At 40.7% G+C, this 25,923-nt stretch overlaps 1 protein-coding gene across 2 annotated transcripts in view; it reads left to right on the forward strand.

The window, feature by feature from the left end:
* The window catches only part of LOC137278120 (elongator complex protein 1-like), a 49,285-nt gene extending 27,545 nt beyond the window's left edge, over window positions 1-21,740 (forward strand). For both annotated transcript variants that reach the window (XM_067810259.1, XM_067810260.1), the window contains 21 exons: window positions 904-1,059; window positions 1,150-1,256; window positions 2,847-2,944; window positions 4,392-4,445; window positions 5,170-5,272; window positions 5,559-5,748; window positions 7,776-7,934; window positions 8,694-8,828; window positions 9,355-9,440; window positions 9,681-9,826; window positions 10,531-10,654; window positions 10,978-11,075; window positions 14,388-14,589; window positions 16,183-16,244; window positions 16,982-17,044; window positions 17,357-17,531; window positions 18,964-19,096; window positions 19,561-19,688; window positions 19,941-20,092; window positions 21,077-21,158; window positions 21,278-21,740. In XM_067810259.1, the coding sequence (XP_067666360.1) occupies window positions 904-1,059; window positions 1,150-1,256; window positions 2,847-2,944; window positions 4,392-4,445; window positions 5,170-5,272; window positions 5,559-5,748; window positions 7,776-7,934; window positions 8,694-8,828; window positions 9,355-9,440; window positions 9,681-9,826; window positions 10,531-10,654; window positions 10,978-11,075; window positions 14,388-14,589; window positions 16,183-16,244; window positions 16,982-17,044; window positions 17,357-17,531; window positions 18,964-19,096; window positions 19,561-19,688; window positions 19,941-20,092; window positions 21,077-21,158; window positions 21,278-21,360 (2,536 nt within the window). In that variant the 3' untranslated portion in view covers window positions 21,361-21,740. The remainder of the gene's footprint in view (window positions 1-903; window positions 1,060-1,149; window positions 1,257-2,846; window positions 2,945-4,391; window positions 4,446-5,169; window positions 5,273-5,558; window positions 5,749-7,775; window positions 7,935-8,693; window positions 8,829-9,354; window positions 9,441-9,680; window positions 9,827-10,530; window positions 10,655-10,977; window positions 11,076-14,387; window positions 14,590-16,182; window positions 16,245-16,981; window positions 17,045-17,356; window positions 17,532-18,963; window positions 19,097-19,560; window positions 19,689-19,940; window positions 20,093-21,076; window positions 21,159-21,277) is intronic.
* Window positions 21,741-25,923: the final 4,183 nt, after the last annotated feature.

The raw sequence follows: 25,923 nt of genomic DNA on the forward strand, positions 1-25,923 counted from the left end.
TGTGCTGGTGAGAAACAGATTCAGTATGAATACAGATGAGGGACAGATTCAATATGTATACAGGTGAGGACAGATTCAGTATGTGTACTGGTGAGGGACAGATTCAGTATATGTACAGGTGAGGGACAGATTCAGTATGTATACAGGTGAGGACAGATTCAGTATGTGTACTGGTGAGGGACAGATTCAGTATATTTACAAGTGAGGGACAGATTCAGTATATGTACAGGTTAGGGACAGATTCAGTATGTGTACAGGTGAGGGACAGATTCTGTATGTGTAATGGTGAGGGACAGATTCAGTATGTGTACAGATGAGGGACAGATTCTGTCTGTGTACAGGTGAGGGACAGATTCAGTACGTGTACAGATGAGGGACAGATTCTGTATGTGTACTGGTGAGGGACAGATTCAGTATATGTACAGGTGAGGGACAGATTCAGTATGTGTACTGGTGAGGGACAGATTCTGTATGTGTACAGGTGAGGGACAGATTCAGTATGTGTACTGGTTAGGGACAGATTCAATATGTATACAGGTGAGGACAGATTCAGTATGTGTACAGGTGAGGGACAGATTCAGTATATGTACAGGTGAGGGACAGATTCAGTATGTGTACAGATGAGGGACAGATTCAATATGTATACAGGTGAGGACAGATTCAGCATATGTACAGGTGAGGGACAGATTCAGTATGTGTCCAGATGAGGGACAGATTCAGTATGTGTACAGGTCAGAGACAGATTCTGTATGTGTTCAAATGAGGGACAGTGTATGTACAACAATGAGGGATGGATTCAATTCTTGAACCAGTGTGTACCAAATGTTTAAGTCAGCCCCTTTCAATAAACAATGTCTATCAAATATTTTTATGGAGAAAAAGAGATATACTTTTTTTCTTCAGTATTGACTATACGTCCGAGATTGTGACATTTCCACTTCACATCCACCACCTGACCTGGATAAGTCCGGACTGCTTTCTCTTCTGTGGCCTGGATACTGGCAACACCCACTCTATTCTGTACAGAGCCCAGCTGGCCACAGACAAATTAACTATCAGGTAAACAAATTGTAATGCACATACTAGTTCTCAAATGATTTATCATGTGCAATCATTGTGCATGCTGTCATGCCTGAGTGTACCTTCCAGGTCAAGCCTGCATGTTGAAAACCTGGTACATCGAATAGCTGTCAGCATGGAGACTCCATCAGTGGCAGTCCAGCTGTGTGATGGGACTGTGCTTCAATATCTGACAGGTGAGGTGACCTATACTTACTTCCACCACCATGGGATGTTACCTGATAGATGAGGTGAGGTGAGGTGACCACCACTTCACTTTGCCCTGATACCTGACAGGTGAAATGACCACCACTTCAGTTTGTTCTGCTATCTGACAGGTGAGGTGACCACCACTTCACTTTGCTCTGATACCTGATAGGTGAGATGACCACCACTTCAGTTTGTTCAGCTATCTGACAGGTGAGATGACCACCACTTCACTTTGCCCTGATACCTGACATGTGAGGTGACCACCACTTCAGTTTGTTCAGCTATCTGACAGGTGAGGTGACCACCACTTCACTTTGCTCTGATACCTGATAGGTGAGATGACCACCACTTCAGTTTGTTCAGCTATCTGACAGGTGAGGTGACCACCACTTCACTTTGCCCTGATACCTGACATGTGAGGTGACCACCACTTCAGTTTGTTCAGCTATCTGACAGGTGAGGTGACCACCACTTCACTTTGCTCTGATACCTGATAGGTGAGATGACCACCACTTCAGTTTGTTCAGCTATCTGACAGGTGAGGTCACCACCACTTCAGTTTGTTCTGATACCTGACAGGTGAGATGACCACCACTTCAGTTTGTTCTGCTATCTGACAGGTGAGGTGACCACCACTTCACTTTGCTCTGATACCTGACATGTGAGGTGACCACCACTTCATTTTATTCTGCTATCTGACAGGTGAGGTGACCACCACTTCACTTTGCTCTGATACCTGATAGGTGAGATGACCACCACTTCAGTTTGTTCAGCTATCTGACAGGTGAGGTGACCACCACTTCAGTTTGCTCTGATACCTGACAGGTGAGATGACCACCACTTCAGTTTGTTCAGCTATCTGACAGGTGAGGTGACCACCACTTCAGTTTGTTCTGATACCTGACAGGTGAGATGACCACCACTTCAGTTTGCTCTGATACCTGACAGGTGAGGTGACCACCACTTCAGTTTGTTCTGATACCTGACAGGTGAGATGGCCACCACTTCAGTTTGTTCTGCTATCTGACAGGTGAGGTGACCACCACCTCGGTTTGTTCTGCTATCTGACAGGTGAGATGACCACCACTTCACTTTGTTCTGATATGTGACAAGTGAGGTGACCACACTTACTTGCATTACTATGCTCCATTAAATTATTGTTTTCTGTCACCAGACAAGTGCATGCCTTTCTGACAATGAAGCCTATTAATGGAGTCCCCCATGATATAACTAGACTATTGCAGTTAATGTTATTAAACCATACTCACTCCTTGATGCCTGGTGTGGGTAAAAATTAGTCTTCAGTAATCCATGCGTATGTTAGTTGCATAGATCAGTGTTCATGCTGTTGATCACTGGATTATCTTGTCCAGACTCAATTTTTACTGACAGACTGTATGCCATGTGGCTGTCATCACACTCAGTGTGATGTTACACAACAACCCAGCCTATTGAATACTACTTCACCCTACCAAGGTGAGTTGAACCCTATTTCCTCACAATACTGCTCTCTGAAAGGGTTTAACAAGACAGCAGGACTATTCAGGAAAACTAATGCAGGAAGTCCTACTTTTCAGATGTTGACAGTCTGTTGCCATGGAACTTGGAGTCTGGACAGGACCTCCAACTGCCACATGCCTGCAGCCAGATGTCTGTGTGTCTGATAGGAGGAGAGGTGGGTCAGCAGATATACAGATGTTTTTGTGTCTGATAAGGGAGAGGTGGGTCAGCAGATATACAGATTTGTGCGTGTTTGATAGGGGAGAGGAGAGTTGGCAGATATACAGACGTCTTTGTCTCTAATAATGGGAGTGATGGGTCGGCAGATATACAGATGTCTTTGTGTCTGATAGAGGAGAGATGGGATGAAAGATACACCAATGTGTGTGTGATAGGAGAGAGGTGGGTCAGCAGGTATACAGATGTGTATATGTCTAATAGGGGAGAAGTGGGTCAGCAGATATACATACAGATTTATTATACAATGGATAGTGTTCTCAGCAGGATAATGTCAACAGATATTTTCAGTATCCGTTGGGGTCATATACGGATAGCAATGCAAATTAGACAGGTCATATGCAAATTTTAGGGACTACTTTCACAGTGTAAACAAACATGGCGTCAAGGATCGGTGATCGTGTCCAGATTGACGACCGTGGTTACGGTACTGTCAGTCCTTTGATCCCAGAAAATCCAAGCTTGGTTATGATAGATGGAGTAGATTATGAAGGGAAAATAGAAATCCATAGTCTTGTGAAGATACCAAAGAGCCATGGCTCTTAAATACAATGTTTATTCCTAATGCAGGATATTAACCATCCCCAAACACACTTGCGTGATAACCTATATGTCTGTGTCTGAGAAGGGGAGAAGTGGGTCGGCAGTTATGCAGATGTTTGTTTTTCTGATAGGAGAGAGGTGGGTCCGCAGATATACAGATGTGTGTGTGTCTGATAGGGGGAGAGGTGGGTTGGCACCGCAGATATACAGACGTGTGGGTGTGATAAGGGGAGAGGGGTGGTGTTCTGATATACAGATTGCCTGACTGTAGACATCGACTGACTTAAACATATATATATCTTCAGTTATTGACAATCAACTGCCAGATTCTTGAGAGGCATGTAGAAGTTAGTACTTAGCAACTGAGCCCAGAACGTAAGCCTATGTTAAAGTTTGGGAGTTACGACTGACATAGCTCTACGATTGCTTCGAGGAACCGAGCGCCACAGTAAATAGGGCAAACTGTTATGGATGCCAACTTTATTGTTTACAAGCTACTGGGCTATTCCTTGCCTCTACGTCAAGTGGATACTAACTGAAAGTTACACAGTGCGTGCGTGCGTGCGTGCGTGCGTGCGTGCGTGCGTGCGTGCGTGCGTGCGTGCGTGCGTGCGTGCGTGCGTGCGTGCGTGCGTGCGTGCGTGCGTGCGCGAGGTAGGTCAGCACTTATGTACAGATATTTGTGTGCACCTGATATTTGAGGGAGATACTCAAATGCCTGCTTGTTTGATTGGGGGAAAGATAGATTGTCGTTAGAAGCAACTGGACTAATTTTATATCATTCATTATTAGATGAGGCAGTTTGAGTTGATTGTCAGATGTATGTGTCGTGTGTTTTGCAGGAAGTTGTTCTGGGACTAACTGACAGATACCGATTCTATGTGAATGACAAGGAGGTAAGTGACAGATACCTATTCTATGTGAATGACAAGGAGGTAAGTGACAGATACCGATTCTATGTGAATGACAAGGAGGTAAGTGACAGATACCGATTCTATGTGAATGACAAGGAGGTAAGTGACAGATACCGATTCTATGTGAATGACAAGGAGGTAAGTGACAGATACCGATTCTATGTGAATGACAAGGATGTAAGTGACAGATACCGATTCTATGTGAATGACAAGGATGTAAGTGACAGATACCGATTCTATGTGAATGACAAGGATGTAAGTGACAGATACCGATTCTATGTGAATGACAAGGAGGTAAGTGACAGATACCGATTCTATGTGAATGACAAGGAGGTAAGTGACAGATACCGATTCTATGTGAATGACAAGGGGGTAAGTGACAGATATCGATTCTATGTGAATGACCAGGAGGTAAGTGACAGATACCGATTCTATGTGAATGACAAGGAGGTAAGTGACAGATACCGATTCTATGTGAATGACAAGGAGGTAAGTGACAGATACCGATTCTATGTGAATGACAAGGAGGTAAGTGACAGATACCTATTCTATGTGAATGACCAGGAGGTAAGTGACAGATACCGATTCTATGTGAATGACAAGGGGGTAAGTGACAGATACCGATTCTATGTGAATGACAAGGAGGTAAGTGACAGATACGGGTGGTTGTTTCCAGATTGCTTCTCACTGTCATGTTTGTTTCCAGATTGCTTCTAACTGTACATCATATGCTGTCCATGATGAGTTCCTGCTGCTAACCACACTGAGTCACACATGTCGATGTATTTCACGACATACCAAAGTCAGAGGTTAGTTTCTATGTCACTTTCTTAACTGATGATGATGATGATGATGATGATGATGATGATGATGATGATGATGATGATGATGATGATGGTGATGATGATGGTGATGATGATGATGAAATGATCTTTATTGCATAACATGAAACTATATAAACATATTGATACACTGATGTGTGAGGCTCTGTACTTGTGGTATTTAAGTTTCATTAAAACATGTTGTTTTCAGTGGCTCAGTGCCAGGTATAACTAGACCAAATTCTTTGCCTGTAGAAACGAATTACGTCTACAGATTTACCAAGCCTGTCTGATGGCAAGGCCCACCCTTTTGATGAGAGTATACGACGAGTGGAGCGAGGGTCCCGCATTGTGACTGTGGTAGCAGAGGACACAAAGCTGGTGCTGCAGATGCCTAGGGGGAACCTGGAGGTCATACATCCAAGGGCTCTTGTGCTCTCAGCTGTCCGCAAGTATCTTGATAGGTATCTGAAAATGTGTCGACCAATATACATTTTCACAATTTGAACAGATGGATTTTATTGATAGTGTACAGCGTAGTCTGTGTCCTTTAGCTTTTCAGTTTAATTCCACTGTTCCTTATAAGCATCTGTGGGCCAACGAAGGAATATTAGAGAATATTTGCAGATTGCAGTGATACGTTATTGGAACAGTGCTGTATAATTTATACTATAAAGCAATATTCACGCTATGACAACTAGGTGAAATCTCTTCCAACTGGCTGATTTTCACTGATATTTTTCTGTGAAAATGATTGTTCTGGCCACGTAGGGTTTTGATGCTATAGATTTTACTACATCTTGTTACTTACACTGATACTTACATGGATCACATGATGTGTGGCCACGGGTTTTCTGACAAATGATCACATGTACTGGAACAATACTGTAACAGTTTGGCTTTACCAGTCATGTGAAATGAAACAAAAGGGAATGTAATATATCATGTTGTCCTTGCATTGAATATGAAATATCTTAGACATAATCCTGATTGCATTAACTAAATTTTAGTGACATTGTTGATTTTGAACTAACATCTGCAAGCATCTCCTCAGGAACCACTGGACCAATGATTTCGAACCTAGAAGGCATGCTCCTATTAATGCCATTTTTTCTTTTAACATTCATTTTTGGTGTCTCCACTGAGATACTGCTGGAATATTCCCTCACTCAATCGTTTGATATTGATCTGACCTCAGTACCTCGTCCACGCTGATATGAGAGTAGAAATTCTGTCATCATTAAATAAGTGGCTTTGTTCAAAATGTAATTAAACTTGGTATATGTTGATTTAGTAGTAGAACTGTTTCTGACTTTTCTGTATGTGAATTATGACTTTTATTTCATCTTTTTCCGTGCTTTCACTATGCTCCTTAATTCCTGATGTCAAAGCTTTCTCTGAAGAATCTCATTAGGTTATAAACATCATGTGTTGGTCAATTTCCAGGTGTTATTGAGTATTTGAAGCATGGGAATACATTTGGAACCAGAGGTTTCAAATGAAATATTCCCGTGCTTCAAATACTCAATAACACCTGGAAATTGGCCACCACATGATGTTTATGGACATTGTGAACAAAAAAGTAAACCAAATGGTTTTACTGTCTGCACTCGTTTACATTGAGTGCGGGTACAGCAGGGAAGTGTCATCAGCTGGCCTTTTCAGCTGGTTCATGGTAGCATCTGGAGCAGCTTATTTGTGATGCTATTCTGATTTAACGTCACGATATGATTTGAATGACATCACCACTGTTGATGATACAACAAAACAATTGTTTGCATTATTTCCACGTGTCAATATGCAGCAAATAGTCTTGCAGTTTCCGGGAATCAAATACCATTTGATCATATTTTTCAACCACCAGATTATACCAACACAGTGACTTTTGGTTTACAATAACCATTAAAGCTGAACCTTATATGCTCTTTCCACTTGTCATTAATGCTTTCAAATTCTTGTGTAACATAGGCTGTGTAATCATCACTTCAGGAAACTGAAGTTTGGAGTGTATGGTTTTGGTTTTTTTCTGTGATCACATATGGTTTTGTTCCAAGCATTTGTGTTTCAGGGATTTGTTTTGGTAAAACAATTGAAATATTGCATTACATAAGGAAAGTTCTTCTCCTTGCAATATATATAAGCTGTGTTAAATAGGTTTATCGTTTGTGTCATGTAGCAGTTTTGTTCATAATGGTGCACTGACACAGATTTCATGGTGGAAACTTAGTTTCATCATTTTATATTTGGTTTTGCTCCTAACTGTCGCTGTTGTTTAGTTTTGTCATCAGTATTGATTTTACGTAAATATTAAAAATTATCAAATGCTGCTGTTGTGGACATTTGAAACTTTTGACTTCATAGTTGGTGTTGTGTGACACAACATACCTTCCATTACACATCATCATCAAGAGAGAATGACAGATTGATAGAGTGAAAACATTTCATACCACAAAATGTCTGTTTTGTTGAATTTATGTCTGTTGTTGTGCAGGCTGCAGTACAAGGATGCATTCCTGGCAATGCGAAAACATCGGATCAACATGAACCTGATGTACGACCATGACCCCAAGATGTTTTGTGATCACATCCAGGTGTTTGTGTCTCAAGTGGAGGCAGTGAATCATCTCAACCTGTTCCTGACTGACCTCCAGTTAGTTCATAATGTTCATACATCCTTAGTTAGTCCTGCCTCACATGCAAGTCTTGTGTGCTCTTTCTGACATAAAAGATGAACGTGATCTATGTTACACTGAAACTCATTTCCTTGATCTATGGAGTCAGGTTTGGTAAAACAAAAATCCTGACTTTAACATACTGACGTGATTTACTAGCTGTTTGTCTCTATCAGTTCTAGTCAAGTATCAGCTCCTTGACTGCATGCCTGAATTAATGTTTTGTCTGCATACCTGATTCATAACTTAGTCTGAATTCCTTGATGTATGTTCAGTCTGCAAAACTCAGTCAACGTTTAGTATGACTCTTTAATACCCAAGTCTAAATGTGTGTACCTAAAGGTCACATGCAACACAACTTTGCACATTCTGATACCTTTCAGTATGCACTAGCTGAAACAAATCATCAAAAATGCCAATTCAGCCTATAAAATTGAAAGTAAATGCCATGAAAAAAAAGATCGCGAAATTGGAGTGCAAACGATTCACTAATTTTTCCCCCAGCGCCCATCATCATGAATAAATGGTAACTAATTATGTTTCATTTTTGGGTTTCATGTGACCTTTAATCCAGCTCTAGTTCCCATACTTCATAAGAAGTCTAAGTGTGTACACCTATGTCCAAGACTAGTGTTGAAGGTATGAATGGAAAGTGTTGTACAGGGGACTAATGACAGACTCCAAGTCAGCATGTTTCAGCTTTATCTTAACACAGCTTTTACTCTTTAATTTTGCAGAGAGGAAGATGTGACAGTTACCATGTACACTGCAGCATACAACAGACACCCCCAGCCAGACAGTCAGGTGACGTCCAAGGTGGACACAGTGTGTGACCATGTAAGAGAAGCACTCACACACTTGGACAGAGACAAGTTAGTAGCCTGCATCCCTGAGGAATAGCCCTTGGCTTTGAAATATTTTACTCGTTTTGAAGATTGATATTTTTGCCTTACTATTGCTTAATACAGTTGTAAAATGTCATATTATTGAAAACAGCTTATATGTTGTGCTGATACTTGGTTTTGAACCTGCAATCCTTTGCTTGGTGGTTTTATCCACTAGGCTGTCACGGATTGTTGTTAAGTATGAGATTTATTGTTAGTGCGTACCATGTGTTCCACACAGGATGGGTAGCGCATGCAGAGCACTTGCTTTGTGCATGCAAGGCAATGTATCAGCTCCCAGTCACACCCCAGTTGATACCAAATTATATCTAAAGTTTGTGTATCTTTGGTCTGTTCATATGTTGGATCAAAACCTCCTCCTCAGTTTTCTAAATGTAACCCTTTAGCCTTTTTAGTATTGCCCCTCCCCAAATTTCCCAATGCTGCTGGCTTACTTTTTTAAGCAAAACCTTGGATATGGATTTGATCCTTCACTATTGCACCACTTTTTCAGATATTTGCTGACTATCCTGACCTCCTACGTGAGGAGGAGCAAACCTGACCTCGAGGCCGCCCTTACTCTTGTGAAGAGTCTCAGAGGTCAGACACTTAATTCACACTCATACAGACATTTTTATACATCTATGCAACCATATCCCACAAGGCTAGTTTGATAAAACAGTGATATACACATAATATTTTGTTGAAATTCACCACTTTATTAGGTATTGTCACATTTCAGAACCATCAGGATGTTGAACCTAGGAAGTGTCATTTCTCACTCTGTGACACCTGTTATTGTGTTTAGGTAATATTCAAGATGTACACATTTCACTGCAGAGAAAAGAAAGGAGGAAGTCAGTGTGACGGCTGAGGAAACACTAAAATACCTGCTCTTCCTTGTTGATGTCAATGAACTGTATGATGTGGCTCTTGGATCGTATGACTTTGACCTTGTGTTGATGGTTGCAGAGAAATCTCAGAAGGTGACATCTATATCATTTCTTATTTCCATTCCTGTGCCTGTAGTTCTGTCTTGATACTTTGTCCAGCTCCCCATCACATTCAGGTTACATGAGGTTCCCAGAACTCATTGGCTTGTTGTGAGGGACATTGGACAGGATTCCCGACTTCAAGGCATTGCTCTCTTCTTTCTGCAGCATAGGATGTTCACACAGCCCGTGTTTGAAAGTAGATTTAGGTTTATTTTTCTCAATTTAATGATTTTGGTAATAAACAGAATATTATATTTGTGCCCATGACATACTTTATTTACAACACCTGTGCCTAAATATCGGTATATCGCACACTCTCACTCTGTGTATTACATGCTTTAAAGAAACATCTGTTTGATTATCCAAGAAAGGGGTTTACCAAACATGCCTGTTTAGAACTGTAGATTTACATAAGATTATTTTTATACAGGTTATATTTAGATAGTATTTAGTTCTTGATAAGATGGATAAGAGCAAATGTTTTGTGGATGGAAACTCTTTATTAGGAAAAAATCATTACGTTATGAGGACCAGATGTCCTATCTATGACTAATTCCATTATAGCTGAGAAACAGGAATGGCTGGTTCAGACCTAATCATTCACAGGCTTCACTGCTGTTTTTAGTGGAATGTTGCTGACTGTAGTTTTCAAAAACACTGACTCATTCAGTTGATGTTGTGTTTGGTGATCCCAGGACCCGAAGGAGTATATCCCATTCCTGAACAAACTGCGTAGGATGGAGGATAATTACCGCAGGTTTGCCATTGATCAGCATCTCCGCCACTTCAGAAAGGCTCTGAAACACATTGCTGGATGTGGTGAGTTTAATGCCAGCAACACACACATGGTCATCCTGTATTTAGTCATCCTTCATTGAGGGGGGATTTTAGAAGTTGGGAAGTACAATAAAGACAAACTTATGGATACCAACTTCTTCATTTCGTACATGCAACATTTCAGTACAGATTCATGTACCCCTGTCAAGCAAATAAAGAAGTTGTTATCCATAAAGTTTGTCTGTATTGGAGAGTCATCCTACAAGGGACCTCTAACCTTTGTCCATTTGTTGTGAGTCTAACATGTATGGCACAGAGTCATCCTGTGTTCTTTTTAATGTTACCCTCCTTATGTTTTCCTGTAGGTGAAGATAAGTTCCAGGAATGTCTGACTTTTGTAGACGAGCACAAGTTGTATGGGGATGCTCTGAAGCTATTTGCCCCAGGGACTTCACAGTTCAAGGTAGCTAGAACCTACTTCTCACTCACAGAATTGTTTGTTTCATTTCAACATTATGAGCAGTGATACTTTTTCATGACATAGTAAGGACATTATGAACTTTCCTATGAAATGTTATCCACAGATTGTACGGACATTATGAACTTTCCTATGAAATGTTATCCACAGATTGTACGGACATTATGAACTTTCCTATGAAATGTTATCCACTGATTGTACGGACATTATGAACTTTCCTATGAAATGTTATCCACTGATTGTACGGACATTATGAACTTTCCTATGAAATGTTATCCACTGATTGTACGGACATTATAAACTTTCCCAGGAAACATTATCCTCTGAATTAATACCACAATCATACAACCTCCAGCAGGTTAGTGGGGTTATGAAGACTATTCTGTGACATGAAGCTCAGAGGCCTACTATACATCATTTTGCCGAACATCATGACATGTGATCAAAAGGCATTAAGCTAAAACCAGTAGGGTCCAAGTTAAAAATCTGCTGTCTAAAGGAGCGCTAGAGTGCAGAATTAGGATCCAATTTTTAATTTCTGAAAGTGTTGAATGAATCAATTTTTCAAATTTGGTGATCACCCTCCTTGTTTGAAGGTGTAATATGATCCTATTTCATTTTAGAATTGTCAGTGGTTATGTTTTGTTTTATCTTATGTGTTAATATTGGAATGTCTCGCTCTCGTATGTAGTACCGCCATCTTGTCAGGTCACGATGCTGGGATAATAAAGTATGGACCAAGCTCTATCTGTTTGGTGATTATATTACATGGTGGCAGAGGTGGAATCAGGCCTACGTAACACCAACTTAATTCCGCTCAAGATTTGTGACGTGTCTTGAACTGAATCTGTTTACCAGTCAGCGTGCTATTTCAACTATGCACCAAAGTGGACTGACAACGTACATGCTGTTCAGGTACATTTATTATTTTGTGCAGTGAAGCGCACATAAAATCACTATGTCGGAGTCTGTGCCATCACCATGCTTGGACTGGTCACACCTGGACAAAGGTCAGGCTTTTAAAGAATTTAAGCAAACAAGTGAACTTTGGTTCAAAATTAAAGGTATCAAGCCAGAAGACCAGCATATTTCATTATCTTATGGTCTGGCAAGGAAGGTCTTAGGATGTTTAACACTTGGAATCTCACTGAAGAGAACTTAAAAAACCTAAAAATTTGTGGGATAAATTCTCTTCTGAAATTGAGCCATCTGAAAAATTCATAGGCTGGAGTTTCTCCGTTACAAACAAAAAGTCAGCGAGACTATTGATGACTTTATCACAAGGTGTAAGGCTAAAAGCTATATAGTGTCTGTTCAAAGACAGTGTTGCAATGGATGAGAGAATGATTGCGGTTCTCATTGCTGGTGTGCCATACCCAGAGGTACAGAAAACACTATTAGGACGGGATGAAAAGTTAACCCTACAAGAGGCCATTGATATTGGAAGGCAACATGAAGCAAGCATGAATCACATGTCACAGTTTAAGAATCTAGATGGCAAGACTTTACAAACAGATGACATACCACGTGTTTGCGAGTAGTAACAGTAGATGCAAGTTGTGTGGTAAAACTGGACATTGGCAGGAAATGTGTCAGCAGAGTAGAGGCAGACCGCAGCATAGACACAGTAAATCAAGACGCCGTCAACAGTCCAGGTCGAGGAGCAGCGGTCAGAAAGTTTTGACTCAAGATCAACACCTGGAAGGATATCGTCTAAGTTTAGTGAGCCCAGATCGTACATGGTAGAAACTCCAAATGGCAGTGTTCTAAGAAGAAACAGGCACCATTTGCGAGAGATGCAGGGAACAGCCAAAAAAGTAAGGTTTGCACTGAATGAACACTCCAGTGAAATTTCTCAGTCAGTCATAGCTGATGAGGACAGACAAGGTGCTGATGGAAGCAATGGAGACAGTGTACTGAACACTAGGAACATTGATACTCAACAATATTGCACCAGTAGTGGTAGAATGCTCAAGAAACCCGACAGATTCATTGAACAATATTGAAATATGACAACCAGTTTCAATATCTGAGCAATTCATGATATTCAGCAGAAGTGCAAATCATTATGTCTAAGGTTAAACTCCTATGTGGAATATTGCTAGTGTGAGAGTGTTTGTGTGTGGTAATGCAAGAATTTGCAATTTAAAAGCTTTATTGTGAATTGTTTGTCAGTATTGTCATGCAATGGAGGAACTGGAAAGTGAGACTGTTAAAGTGAGTATTACCAGACCCAAGACAACCAGTCAGTTATGTTATATTGTGATAGTTTAACACAAGAATGTATAAGATGTATTATTTAACAAGGATTACTCTCACATTTTCTTTTTCTTCAAAAGAAGAGGGATGTAATATGATCCTATTTCATAGAATTGTCAGTGGTTGTTTCGTTTTATCTTAGGTATTAATTTTGGAATGTCTCTCTCTCATATGTAGTACTGCCATCTTGTCAGGTCACGATGCTCGGATAATAGAGTATGGACCAAGCTCTATCTGTTTGGTGGTTATATTACAGAAGGATATGTGCAATGAAAAGTTACATTGTGATATTTTTTATGTATTTTAAACTTATCCTGTCTCATGTTATACAGCTCTGCTTTTTCTCTACGACCATGTGTGGAAACATGCTATGACCTAAATTGTATCAAATCTTGCTGGCCTCTGACCACCTGACCTCTGCCCCCACCCTGACATCGGCCCCTGTCAATCACCTCTATAACCGTGCAGCACACTCAGATGATCACGTGACAATCTGTGCCTGTCATTCTCTTTCTTGTCGCTACACTGTTTGGAAGTGTGTATGCTCTGTTTCCCACTTGTCACTATATTTCATCGTGGGGAAACATCTTCCCCTATTATATCATGGAATGGACACGCCATGAGTAGCTGACAGGAGGTTTCCGAGGATCCTTCATCATCTCAAGATGAGATCGTCCTACCAGCTTGCCGTTCATCACCGGATGAAGAGACTACTGGTACTGTAGAGAAATGGTCGTAGAGGAAGTAGAGAGCTGCATGGGAAAAGTGTATAAATGTACAATTTATGGTTGATATTGGACATATGGAGTAGTGGTAGGGTGTATTGGTGAACCTTACAACCATTCTCTTGCTTGTTTTACAAACTACCATCATATAGCTAGAGTATTTTAGAGTTTGGCATTATACAACAAACAAATCCAATTTAACCCCCATAAACTTGTAGTCGTCTACCAGATTATGGTGGTTTGACATTTTATGTGAATTGTGTATTACATTTGCACGGCAGAATCATGAAGCAAGTGTAATGTGTATTTACAGCAATTAGCAACATTGTATGGGAACTACTTGTGTGAGAAGAACCGTTCAGACGAGGCAGGAGTAATGTACATCAAAGCTGAAGAGTGGGAGCTGGCGCTAGAGGCATTCACAGCCTGCAACAACTGGAGACAGATGTTCTGTCTCACTGTCAAACTTGGCTACTCTTCTGAAAAGGAGGCAGAGATTGCCAGACAATGTGCACGTAAGTTGGAAAATGCTTTGTATGAGACATCTCCAAAGTTAACTGTGACACTGCACACAATATTGACAGAAAGTTGAGATGGGATGTACAGCAAGGCTTTAATGCAGATGATGCAGGTGAGCCAGGAATGTTGTGATGCTGGTGATGAAGGGAGGTAGTGGTGCAGTGAGGTTGTGATGTAGGTGAGACATGGAGGTTGTGATGCAAGTGAGACATGGATGTTGTGATGCAGGGGAGATATGTAGGTTGTGATGCAGGTGAAACAAGGAGGCTGTGATGTAGGTCAGACATGGAGGTTGTGATACAGGTGAGACCGAGATGTTTGTGATGCAAGTGAAACGTGGAGATCGTGATGCTGGTGAGACATGGAGGGTGTTAGGCAGGTGAGACATGGATGTTGTGATGCAGGGGAGATATGTAGGTTGTGATGCAGGTGAGACAAGGAGGCTGTGATGTAGGTCAGACATGGAGGTTGTGATACAGGTGAGACCGAGATGTTTGTGATGCAAGTGAAACGTGGAGGTTGTGATGCTGGTGTGACATGGAGGGTGTTAGGCAGGTGAGACATGGATGTTGTGATGCAGGGGAGATATGTAGGTTGTGATGCAGGTGAAACAAGGAGGCTGTGATGTAGGTCAGACATGGAGGTTGTGATACAGGTGAGACCGAGATGTTTGTGATGCATGTGAAACGTGGAGATCGTGATGCTGGTGAGACATGGAGGGTGTTAGGCAGGTGAGACATGGATGTTGTGATTCAAGTGAGACATGGATGTTGTGATGCAGGGGAGATATGTAGGTTGTGATGCAGGTGAGACAAGGAGGCTGTGATGTAGGTCAGACATGGAGGTTGTGATACAGGTGAGACCGAGATGTTTGTGATGCAAGTGAAACGTGGAGATCGTGATGCTGGTGAGACATGGAGGGTGTTAGGCAGGTGAGACATGGATGTTGTGATGCAGGGGAGATATGTAGGTTGTGATGCAGGTGAGACAAGGAGGCTGTGATGTAGGTCAGACATGGAGGTTGTGATACAGGTGAGACCGAGATGTTTGTGATGCAAGTGAAACGTAGAGATCGTGATTCTGGTGAGACATGGAGGGTGTTAGGCAGGTGAGACATGGAGGTTGTGATTCAGGTGAGACATTGAGACTTGGAGGTTGTGATACAGGTGAGACATGGAGGTTGTGATGTTGGTGAGACATTGAGACTTGGAGGTTGTGATGCAGGTGTGACATGGAAGTTGTGATGCAGGTGAGACATGGAGGTTGTGATGCTGGTGTGACATGGAAGTTGAGGCAGGTGGGACATGGAGGTTGTGATACAGGTGGGACATGGAGGTTGTTAGGCAGGTTGGGTAGAGAGGTGGAGATACAGGTGAGACACGGAGGTTGTCACACAAGTAGTGCAGAAAGCTAGTGACACACGGGTCTCAGTCAGTGTTGTTAGAAATTCATCTTAACAAGTCCTAACTAGCTTAAGTAGCTCCAAAGACAACCAGAGTGTGTATTTAGATGACATAGCAAAGAACAGTTTTTTAGTTAATGCACAGATGCTGAGATTGAATCCTAATTTGTGTTCATTTCATTATCAGGTCAGCTGCAAAGTATGAAAAATTTCAATGATGCTGCTGTTGTGTTCGAGAGGTATGCTAAGGTATGTTTCATATATGGCTCAAGATAGATTTGGTATGTGAATGTGTTGTTCATAGGGATATTATAAGTACTGGTTAATAGCCTTTGTATATGATAAAATAAACCCATGACTGTCTTCTTGTTATCCAAGATATGCTTGACTACCCACAATGTCCATTCCTGTCTTCTTGTTATCTGAGTCATACATGACTGCACACTAAATCCATATCTGTCTTCTTGTTATCTCAATCATGCTTGACTACACATGCTGAGTCCATGCCAATCTTCTTGTTATCTCAGTCATGCTTGACTACACATGCTGAGTCCATGCCTGTCTTATTATCTCAGTCATGCTTGACTACACAAGCTGAGTCCATGCCAATCTTCTTGTTGTCTCAGTCATGCTTGACTACACACGCTGACTCCATGCCTGTCTTCTTATTATCTCAGTCATGCTTGACTACACACACTAAGTCCATGCCTGTCTTGTTATCTGAATCATGCTTGACTGCACACTAAGTTCATGCCTGTCGTTGCAGCGTGTTTTTCAAGAAACATGAGGTACATCTGTTTTAGTGCAGCTGTTGTAATCAGCGGTAATCACCTTGTGAGGGAGACATGATGACAGAGAGCCCCTTATTACAGGGAGTTTCATTAATATGAAACACAAATCCAACCACATATTGTCTTACTATTTTTTCATTGGAAAGAGGTATTTTAGATGTAGCTGTTTACATAATAAAGATTTGTTTGTTTCAGGATGTTGAGGAGGCTATTGTCTGCCTTATAGAAGGTGCATTATGGGAAGAAGCCATGAGAATGGTGGGTGTCAGTACGAACCCTTGTCAGAATGAAACAATCCTTCATCTTCTTGGCGTCTTCTCCTGACAACATCTACCTGATGCCTTCCTAACCTACATTTTCAGAATGCTTTATTAAAGGTCACCTCATGTCAATGTATATACATATTTATCTCCTGGGTATATCATATGTTATTAAGTTCGCCCAGCAGAGATATAAAATATGAACATTAAACATACTGACCACACATTGCAAGTGTTATGTCCATTACAAGATTTGGAAGTAGCAAGAGAGATGAATAATTTCCTACATAAGCAGTTTTTTGTTTTACAGATGCACCAACATAGAAGAACTGATTTCATCGAAACAAATCTGAAGACTGCTCTTTTAGAATGTCATGAACAACACTTGGAGTCACTGGAGGAGTACCGTGACAATTTTGTGAAATACAAGAAACGACTTGGTGTTGTTCGGGAGCAGAGGGAGAAACAGAAACTGGAGATTCTGGGTGAGTTGGTCAGTGAGTTGGTTGTTGAATCATGTCAGAGGGGGCAACAAGTCAGACGTATGAGTATTGAATGATGAGTTCTCATGTTCTTGTGTAATTACAAAACTGTGTTACCTGTAATCTGTTGAATGGAGGGTATTTCTAATAAACATTAGATGGCGTCATAGACTTCTTATATAAAAACTCTAGTCACTTGAGCTCATTGTTTCACTATGAGAAATCAGTGAATTTTTTTTAAGCTGAACCAAAGTTTATTACTTCTGGAGTTTAATTACTCAAACTAAGAGCCATGTTTGAAGTTGTACAGTATGTTTAATTTGAACTCCTTTGAAATAGGAATAAGGGATCAATCCTTAACCATTTGGGATTCTAATTAACTTTCACTGAAACATACACAAGAAAAAGTAGTTTATGTTTCATAAGTATGCCAGTTCATATACTGCCTAGTTCTCCACTCTCATTTTCATTTGCTTGTCCTTAAAGAGGCGACTTACAGGATTGGGTAGTTAGACTCGCTGACTTGGTTGACACATGTCAAAGGTTCCACACTCATTTTCATTTGCTTGTCCTTAAAGAGGCGACTTACAGGATTGGGTTGTTAGACTCGCTGACTTGGTTGACACATACCAAAGGTTCCACTCTCATTTTCATTTGCTTGTCCTTAAAGAGGCGACTTACAGGATTGGGTTGTTAGACTCGCTGACTTGGTTGACACATGTCAAAGGTTCCACACTCATTTTCATTTGCTTGTCCTTAAAGAGGCGACTTACAGGATTGGGTTGTTAGACTCGCTGACTTGGTTGACACATACCAAAGGTTCCACACTCATTTTCACTTGCTTGTCGTTAAAGAGACGACTTAGAAGGATTGGGTAGTTAGACTCGCTGACTTGGTTGACACATGTCAAAGGTTCCCAGTTGCACACATCAGTGTTCATGCTGTTGATCACTGGATTGTCTTGTCCAGGAACAAATATTTACAGACCACTGCCATATACCTGGAATATTGCTGACCGCAGTGTAAGACTAAACTCACTTACTCACTCACTCTCATTTTCACTAATATTCAGTAGGACAGCAGTCCCTGTGTGTTGCTGAATTGGCATTTTTGTAGGCAAATGAAAGAAACAAACTGCAGGTTTGATTTTGATGAGTACAGTGATTGTCATGACAACATCAGCAAGTATGGGCTACTTAAGACCCAGATGAGTGATGACAAGCAATATACTTCCTGTCATAACTCAGCAGCTTGAATAGGAAGCATGTCAAATGGGACATACGCTGAGAGGAAAGACAGGGAAACACAGACTGGTTGTACATGGTGTAATCCCTAGGTCTTTCTGAGCACATGGAGAAAATTATCAAATTGTGTGAGGAGTCAGATGTATTGTTTCTTCATTTCATCTAGTAATAGCTGACAACCTTCTGTTTAGATGGTGATGTGCCTTGCAACAATATGGACTCAGACTTGTTCTCTGATACAAGCAGTGCTACAGGGGTCAGTTTCCAGTCCTCTCAATACTCCTACAACAGCCAGAGGTCAACAGTCATCAGTCGGAGAACTGGGTACCGTCTACATTACGTACTGACCTGAAATCTTATAACAATCAGAATAATGTGCAAGTTATTTTCACTACAGAGACATGTTACTTATATTTTTTTTGTCATCAACCTTATGGATGTAAGTCATGCAGAGTTATATCTAATAGTTAAACCAGAAAACTGTCATCGTTGGTTTAAATACAAACTATACGTTCACCCTTGACATTTCATTTACAAAAAACCTGTCTTTACAGAAATGGTAACCATGGTATCTACTTCAATTTGGGATTTCCTCCAGCGACAAGCTGCCATTGTGTAATAACTAAAATGATGTAAAACAAAGCAAATCTCACTCACTTATATGCTTGTGCCTAACACTTAAGGACCCCTGTCACCCATGAAGGTATTTGAATTGGTAGCTTTAATTCTGGTGAAATTCGAGCATGCATGGTATGTAGATGCTTTGAGATGTGTTTGTTGTCCTGTAGACACTCCTCCAAGAGCAGGAAGAAGGGTGACAAGCAGAGATGGAGTCTGAAGGAGGGCAGTCAGTATGAAGACTGTGCCCTGATTGATGCTCTGGCCAAGATCATCACAGCTGTGGACAACATGAAGGGTGGGTGGAGAAAATGCAGTCATCTCCACTCAATCATCACCATGTCACTCTCCTAGTCAGAATTTACTTAATTAATCATTGATTCATTATGTTGTTTTGAAAGATTTTGGTGTTGACTTGTTCCACTGTAACTATATTCTGTCTTCCACCTCTAGTCTCTGTTTGATTGCTTCATTCTTACCATGTTTTCAAGTAATATCCTTTATGCATATTCAAGTGCATTATAAATACATTATCAAAATTGTTTTTCAGAGGAAGTGAACTCTCTGATGAAGGCACTGGTACAGTTTCACTACGATGCCCAAGCTTTATCTCTACACCAGCAGTTGGACTCTTTTCTCACACTGATCGACAAGTCCGTCCCCTGCATCTGGCTGGATGAAAGCCCACAGGATGCACCCCTAGTGAGTAAATCCCATGTCACTCCCTACACACAGTCACAGGGAACCCACCTGCTTGGGTGTCTCAATAGTCTTTAGCCAATCTCACATTGTGTGTGTTGTTTGGTGGATGTGAGTCCACCTAGCTCAGAATAGGGGGTCTGCTAGTCTCTCACTAGTCACTCATTTAGTGGGTTATCTGTGAAGCAAGGGAGTCCATACCCACTGGCTTGAAATAGAGATTGTGAGTAGTTCTAGTCTGTCTTTACTCTCTCATTTATGGGGGTTATCTGTGGAGCGAGTGAGTCCACACCAATCTGGCCTAGAATAGGGGTACTGCTAGTCTCTTTTAGTCTCTCAGTGGGTCATCTGTGGAGCAAGTGAGTGCATACCCACTTGCTTAAAATAGAGGTGGGGGTGTTAGTCTGTCATTACTGTCTCATTTAGTGGGTTATCTGTGGAGCAAATGAGTCCGTGCCAACCCGACTTAGAATAGGGGGATGGCGGGGCTCTTACTTGTGATCCAGGTAAATCATTTTCAGGGGCTGTTCACTTCTCCCTTATCAAATCTTTTCGCCTACTTTGTACAAAAGTGGGCAGGACAAAGTTTGTGAAAAGATCAGCTGTTGCTTGAGTTGACCAAGTCTTCCAACAATTCCACCTTGATATCTGGAGTGTGAATTCATGACATTCATTGTAATCATACATTGTGAGCCCCCAGTAAAATGCAGATGCTGAACTTGGTCATGCTGGAAATAGGTGGAGCTTGTCATTACTTACTCTTTAGCCCTGCCCACTGAAAGTCATGTTAGGCTATGTTAAGCTGAGATTTTTAGTGAAATAATGCCACCTAACAGTGCCATTAAAACTTGCTCACACAACTGCTTTCCAGTCAGACACACCGCTGCCATTATTTGTTCATAATTCAGTTGAGCTGCAGAGTGATGTCTCTGGTACTGTGTATTTCCACTGTCTGTTGTCATGCAGTCAATACATGCCCTGTTCCAGGTCCTGGGTCCAAACATGACATCAAATGCCATAGCACAGGCCATGCAACAAAACAGCAGTAGCAACACAAGGGAACAAAAAGGTATGTTTATGGGGAGTGAATGCTTATAGTGTCAAGGGCTACGCGTGTAGCATACCTTAATTGTGTAAATCTGTTATTGGTGTTTGAACTTTTTGTGATGACTTGTTGGCATGTTGTAGATCCAGTGCTGGTGGCCCCACCCAAGCGTAGGAAGGATGTTCGCTGGAAACTACACATAGCGCACAATGTAGAAGACCACTGATGGAGCAACTGTTTGTCCAGTTCAGAACAGATGTTTGAAGTGCGATGTGCACAGAATAACTGAACTCATGTGATCCAGTGTTTGAGATGGGATGTGCACAGAATACTTGTACACATGTAGTCCTGTGCTTGAGGTGGGATGTGCACAGAATACTTGAAGAGACATGGTCCTGTGTTTGAAGTGAGATGTGCCCAAAATACTGGATGTGGTCCTGTGTTTTTGGCTGGAATACTTGAATGGATGTGGTCCAGAGTTTCTGTACATGACCATGCCACAACTATTTGTTGATACTCTGTGTTTATTTACATTAAGAAACAAAGTGGTATGTAACTAACTGTACAAATGACATAACAAATAAAGCTATATGCTTTTAAAGAAAAGGTGTCCATATAGAATGAAAATTAAGTAAATATGTCAAAGAAGGTGGTTTTCATCCCTGACCCAATGCAGAATGGAGGGACCAAGCATTAAGCAGTGTACGTTCACTACGTTGTCTGTATATACGTCCCAAGTCTTCTTAATGAAATATCTGATGAACTGTTGTACGCAAAGTCTTCAATTTGGTGACACCCTACATAGGGGGATTGCGCAGACATCAGTCGATTTGGATGACCTTTGATATCTTCAAGGTCACCAAAACACACAGACCACTTTTTAAACTCTTGTCAACGCATTATCTCATGCACTGTTGTGCCCAGTGTCTTCAAATTTGATTACCGCTTACATTAGAGAATTATGCAGACACCAGTCAATTTGGGTGACCTTGACCTTATTTCAAGACACTTTGACCACTTTTCCAACTTATGTAAACATATCTCATTAAATGTTGCACCAACTATTTTGACAGCCAACATTGGATGATGATGCAGACAACAGTAATTTCTGTATGACCTACACATGTTTCAAAATCTCAACTGTCTCATTACCTGTACCGGTCATGATCATGTGACTAATTGATCAGTGGAACTTTATATTCTTTCATGACTGAAAGGTTGTATTGACTTTGAAGATTTAGAGATAATTTACAGTCCCCTGTTTTTAATATTATATACTGCACTGCAAAAGGAATTCAAGCTTCTAAAAAATATGAAATCTCATAAAAGTAAATGTTCACATTTATGTCTTCAGTTTAAACATTTGGCAAGAAGTGTTTCTTTTGCTGTTAAGTGTATATCATAAAGATTTTGAAAAACATGAAATTTTAGCCCACAAGCTGAAGAATATATATTGCCATTTCCTACGAATCTGATGTCAGGAATGAACATAACAGGGGATCAGGGTAGGAAAGGGTAACCATGGTAAGGTAATACACACTGGTACTGACAGTGGAGATGGCCATCTGCATCTATGTGTTCAAATCTAATATTTTCCTGAAATATCTTCAGAGTTAGGAGAAGATTCTGAGAAGTGACTGTGAATAAAACCCACACCACACGAAAATGTTCTATGTGACCAAAAGATAAAAACTAGTAAATATGTTAGATTTCATTCTTCTTTAGCAGTCGGTGACATTGTCATGTTAGTGGCAAACATTTTTAGTTTTTTGTAACAGAAACTTTTTATTTCATCCTTTCAACATGTTTTGCGGGGACATCATCTGCCCATGCAAATTTGCCTTTTCCGGAGCAGAAGTATGAAATGTTTAGTGTTTATGATAAGAATTGACAACCAAGGTAAATGTGATTGTAAGATTAAACTGCTTGTTTATGATCATTGTATTGACTGACACCTAAAACATTGATTCTAGATTACCTGTGTAACTTATGACAACTTTCATTTGTTGTATTATAGATTCAGATTTTGACCTATGTTCATTGTTGTTTTTCATGTTGCACCAATGTCATGCATAAAACCTCTAAGTCTTGGGTAACCTTGGTGCAATGTTGAAGAATGGGTGTTAAGGTTAACCTTAGTAAAGGTTGCTTTTGTGAAAGTCTCAGGTAATCTTAGTGCAATGTTGAAGAATGGGTGTTAAGGTTAACCTTAGTAAAGGTTGCTTTGATAAAGTCTCAGGTAATCTTAGTGCAATGTTGAAGAATGGGTGTTAAGGTTAACCTTAGTAAAGGTTGCTTTTGTGAAAGTCTCAGGTAATCTTAGTGCAATGTTGAAGAATGGGTGTTAAGGTTAACCTTAGTAAAGGTTGCTTTGATAAAGTCTCAGGTAATCTTAGTGCAATGTTGAAGAATGGGTGTTAAGGTTAACCTTAGTAAAGGTTGCTTTTGTGAAGGTCTCAGGTAACCTTAGTGCAATGTTGAAGAATGGGTGTTAAGGTTAACCTTAGTAAAGGTTGCTTTTGTGAAGGTCTCAGGTAATCTTAGTGCAATGTTGAAGAATGGGTGTTAAGGTTAACCTTAGTAAAGGTTGCTCTGTGAAAGGAAGCCCAAGTGCTTCCAGATTAAAGGCCCATCGCTTATTGGAGACCTGAACATACTGTTATTAATTATTACATTCATCACCACTCAACCCTGTCCATAAACTCCAAGAAGGCTCATCCCCCACTTGAATTCATGTTATGTACGAAATGTAGTTGTTAGTGAGCCTTATGTAAGATCACAGGCAAATTGCAGTGCAAACAAGTTGCGCAACAGAAAGAAAGTGACCAGTCTTCTGCAGCTAAGCAAGCAAAGGTTGGAAACGTTCTTCCCTTGCTTCGGTTCGAAAAATATTTTTCATATCAAAGTATAATATTACCACCATCAAAAGTACACATCTTTTGGAACACCTTTAGAATACAGCACAACTTCTTTTGGGGACGTGCGGGCGAGGTTAACCTAACCCTAACCCTAATCACTTACAATTACACAAAAGAGTGTCATGACTTCCTTTTATGTGGTGCAGTTTTCAAAAGGTAAGCCAACCGTTTTCCTCACTGGGTATACTCTGATATTCCCAACTCCATGTTTAACAATTACTCATGTGGAGTGTAATTTATTCACCATTTTTAGCGCTACCCTTGATATATCAGATCGTTCTTTGCCTCCATTCCACCTACAAGCCAAAGGCCCCCACTGCCGGTCAAAACAACTAAGTCCTGGGGCTCCTTTCACAAAGCAGCCTTTACTAAGGTTAACCTTCACTCCCATTCTTTAACTTTGCACTAAGGTTACCTAAGTTAAATGTTAAAGAATGGGAGTTAAGGTTAACCTTAGTAAAGTTTGCTTTGTGAAAAGAGCCCCTGGTTTACTAACCCAACACCCTTCCGTTCTCACCCTTCCGCCCCAACTCGACTCAGGCATAATGAGAGTCTGTGACAGTTCTGTATCGCAACAAAGTACATATACTTTGGATGCATGTACCTAGTTGAATTTTGATCATCATAAAGCTATCACTAGGGATAATATATACCTGAGCAATAGTACTTGATGATTATAGTTATCTGCCAGTCCGAGACGTAACGTGTACCTGAGACGGTGCCCTCCGCGGTACTAACTGAAGCGCTTCACCCTAATTAATTCAGTCACCTTGGAATGGCTGACTGTTCGGGTTGATTGACTAAAAACTACAACAGTGAAGTAGTGGCATAAACTTTTAAGCCACAAATCTAAATTGTGGCAAGCTATTGCAACTTATAAAACATCTCCATGGACTGTTGCTGTAATTATTTATACTTTGTTAATCGCGGTATTTTACCTCCGCTTCGCTGAACCATAATGCAATCCAAAAAATCTGAATGATCTTCGGTATTCATATCGTCATTTTATTAACCTTTCTAAACCTTTTCTGGTACAGTGCGTAAGGCAGTTCCGGATCACTGGCGAAACACCGACTGCATGCGCCTCCGCAAAAAAATATGTCTGAAGCGACTAAGGGCAACTTCTGTCTGAGCAATGTTTCATGTTACTCACACCAAAATGTAAAATTTATTCGGTCCTGATAGACTTCAGAGATATCGCAAAAGAAACGCTCCTCCATTTGCTGCTCATAATAATACATTCCAGAATCATGATTCCAAGTACCGGTCTGGGCTGAAAAATATTCTCTTGTGGTTTATACATACGTGGTTCATGGTACTGATCTCTTCAGTATTGATATACAATATTTTGTCGTGACTTCTACATGCGACTTTAACTTGTAAAGTACAACTATCGAGACCAAATAACCCATTTTTCAGAACCTTTAACACTTTATTCGGTGAATATGAAGATTTTTAACATCACACCATCAGTTACTGATTGTAGACCAAATAACCCATTTTTCAGAACCTTTAACGCTTTATTCAGTGAATATGAAGATTTTTAACATCACACCATCAGTTACTGATTGTTAACGAGAATAATCTATTAATACCAGCATATTTGAACTCTTTATGGGTGTGCATCTTCGTATGTCTAAAAATGAAACAAACTAGCTCATGCCTACTCCAGCCTCATTGATTCCACCTCTGGCACAAGTAACCGTGCATTTCTGATTGTCATAAAAGACCACTTTCTGTTGCTGTGGTTAATAACGTAATGACATGGTATGACCATGCATCCCCTTTTCTCTGTCGGTGAGCAGGCCGATAGGGGAAAACCTGAAACAGGTTCTCCAGCTGGCTCAGCAAACACACTGCCACCTACATCA

The sequence above is a fragment of the Haliotis asinina genome, chromosome 3 (assembly GCF_037392515.1).
Source record: "Haliotis asinina isolate JCU_RB_2024 chromosome 3, JCU_Hal_asi_v2, whole genome shotgun sequence".
Classification (NCBI taxonomy): Eukaryota; Metazoa; Mollusca; class Gastropoda; order Lepetellida; family Haliotidae; genus Haliotis; species Haliotis asinina.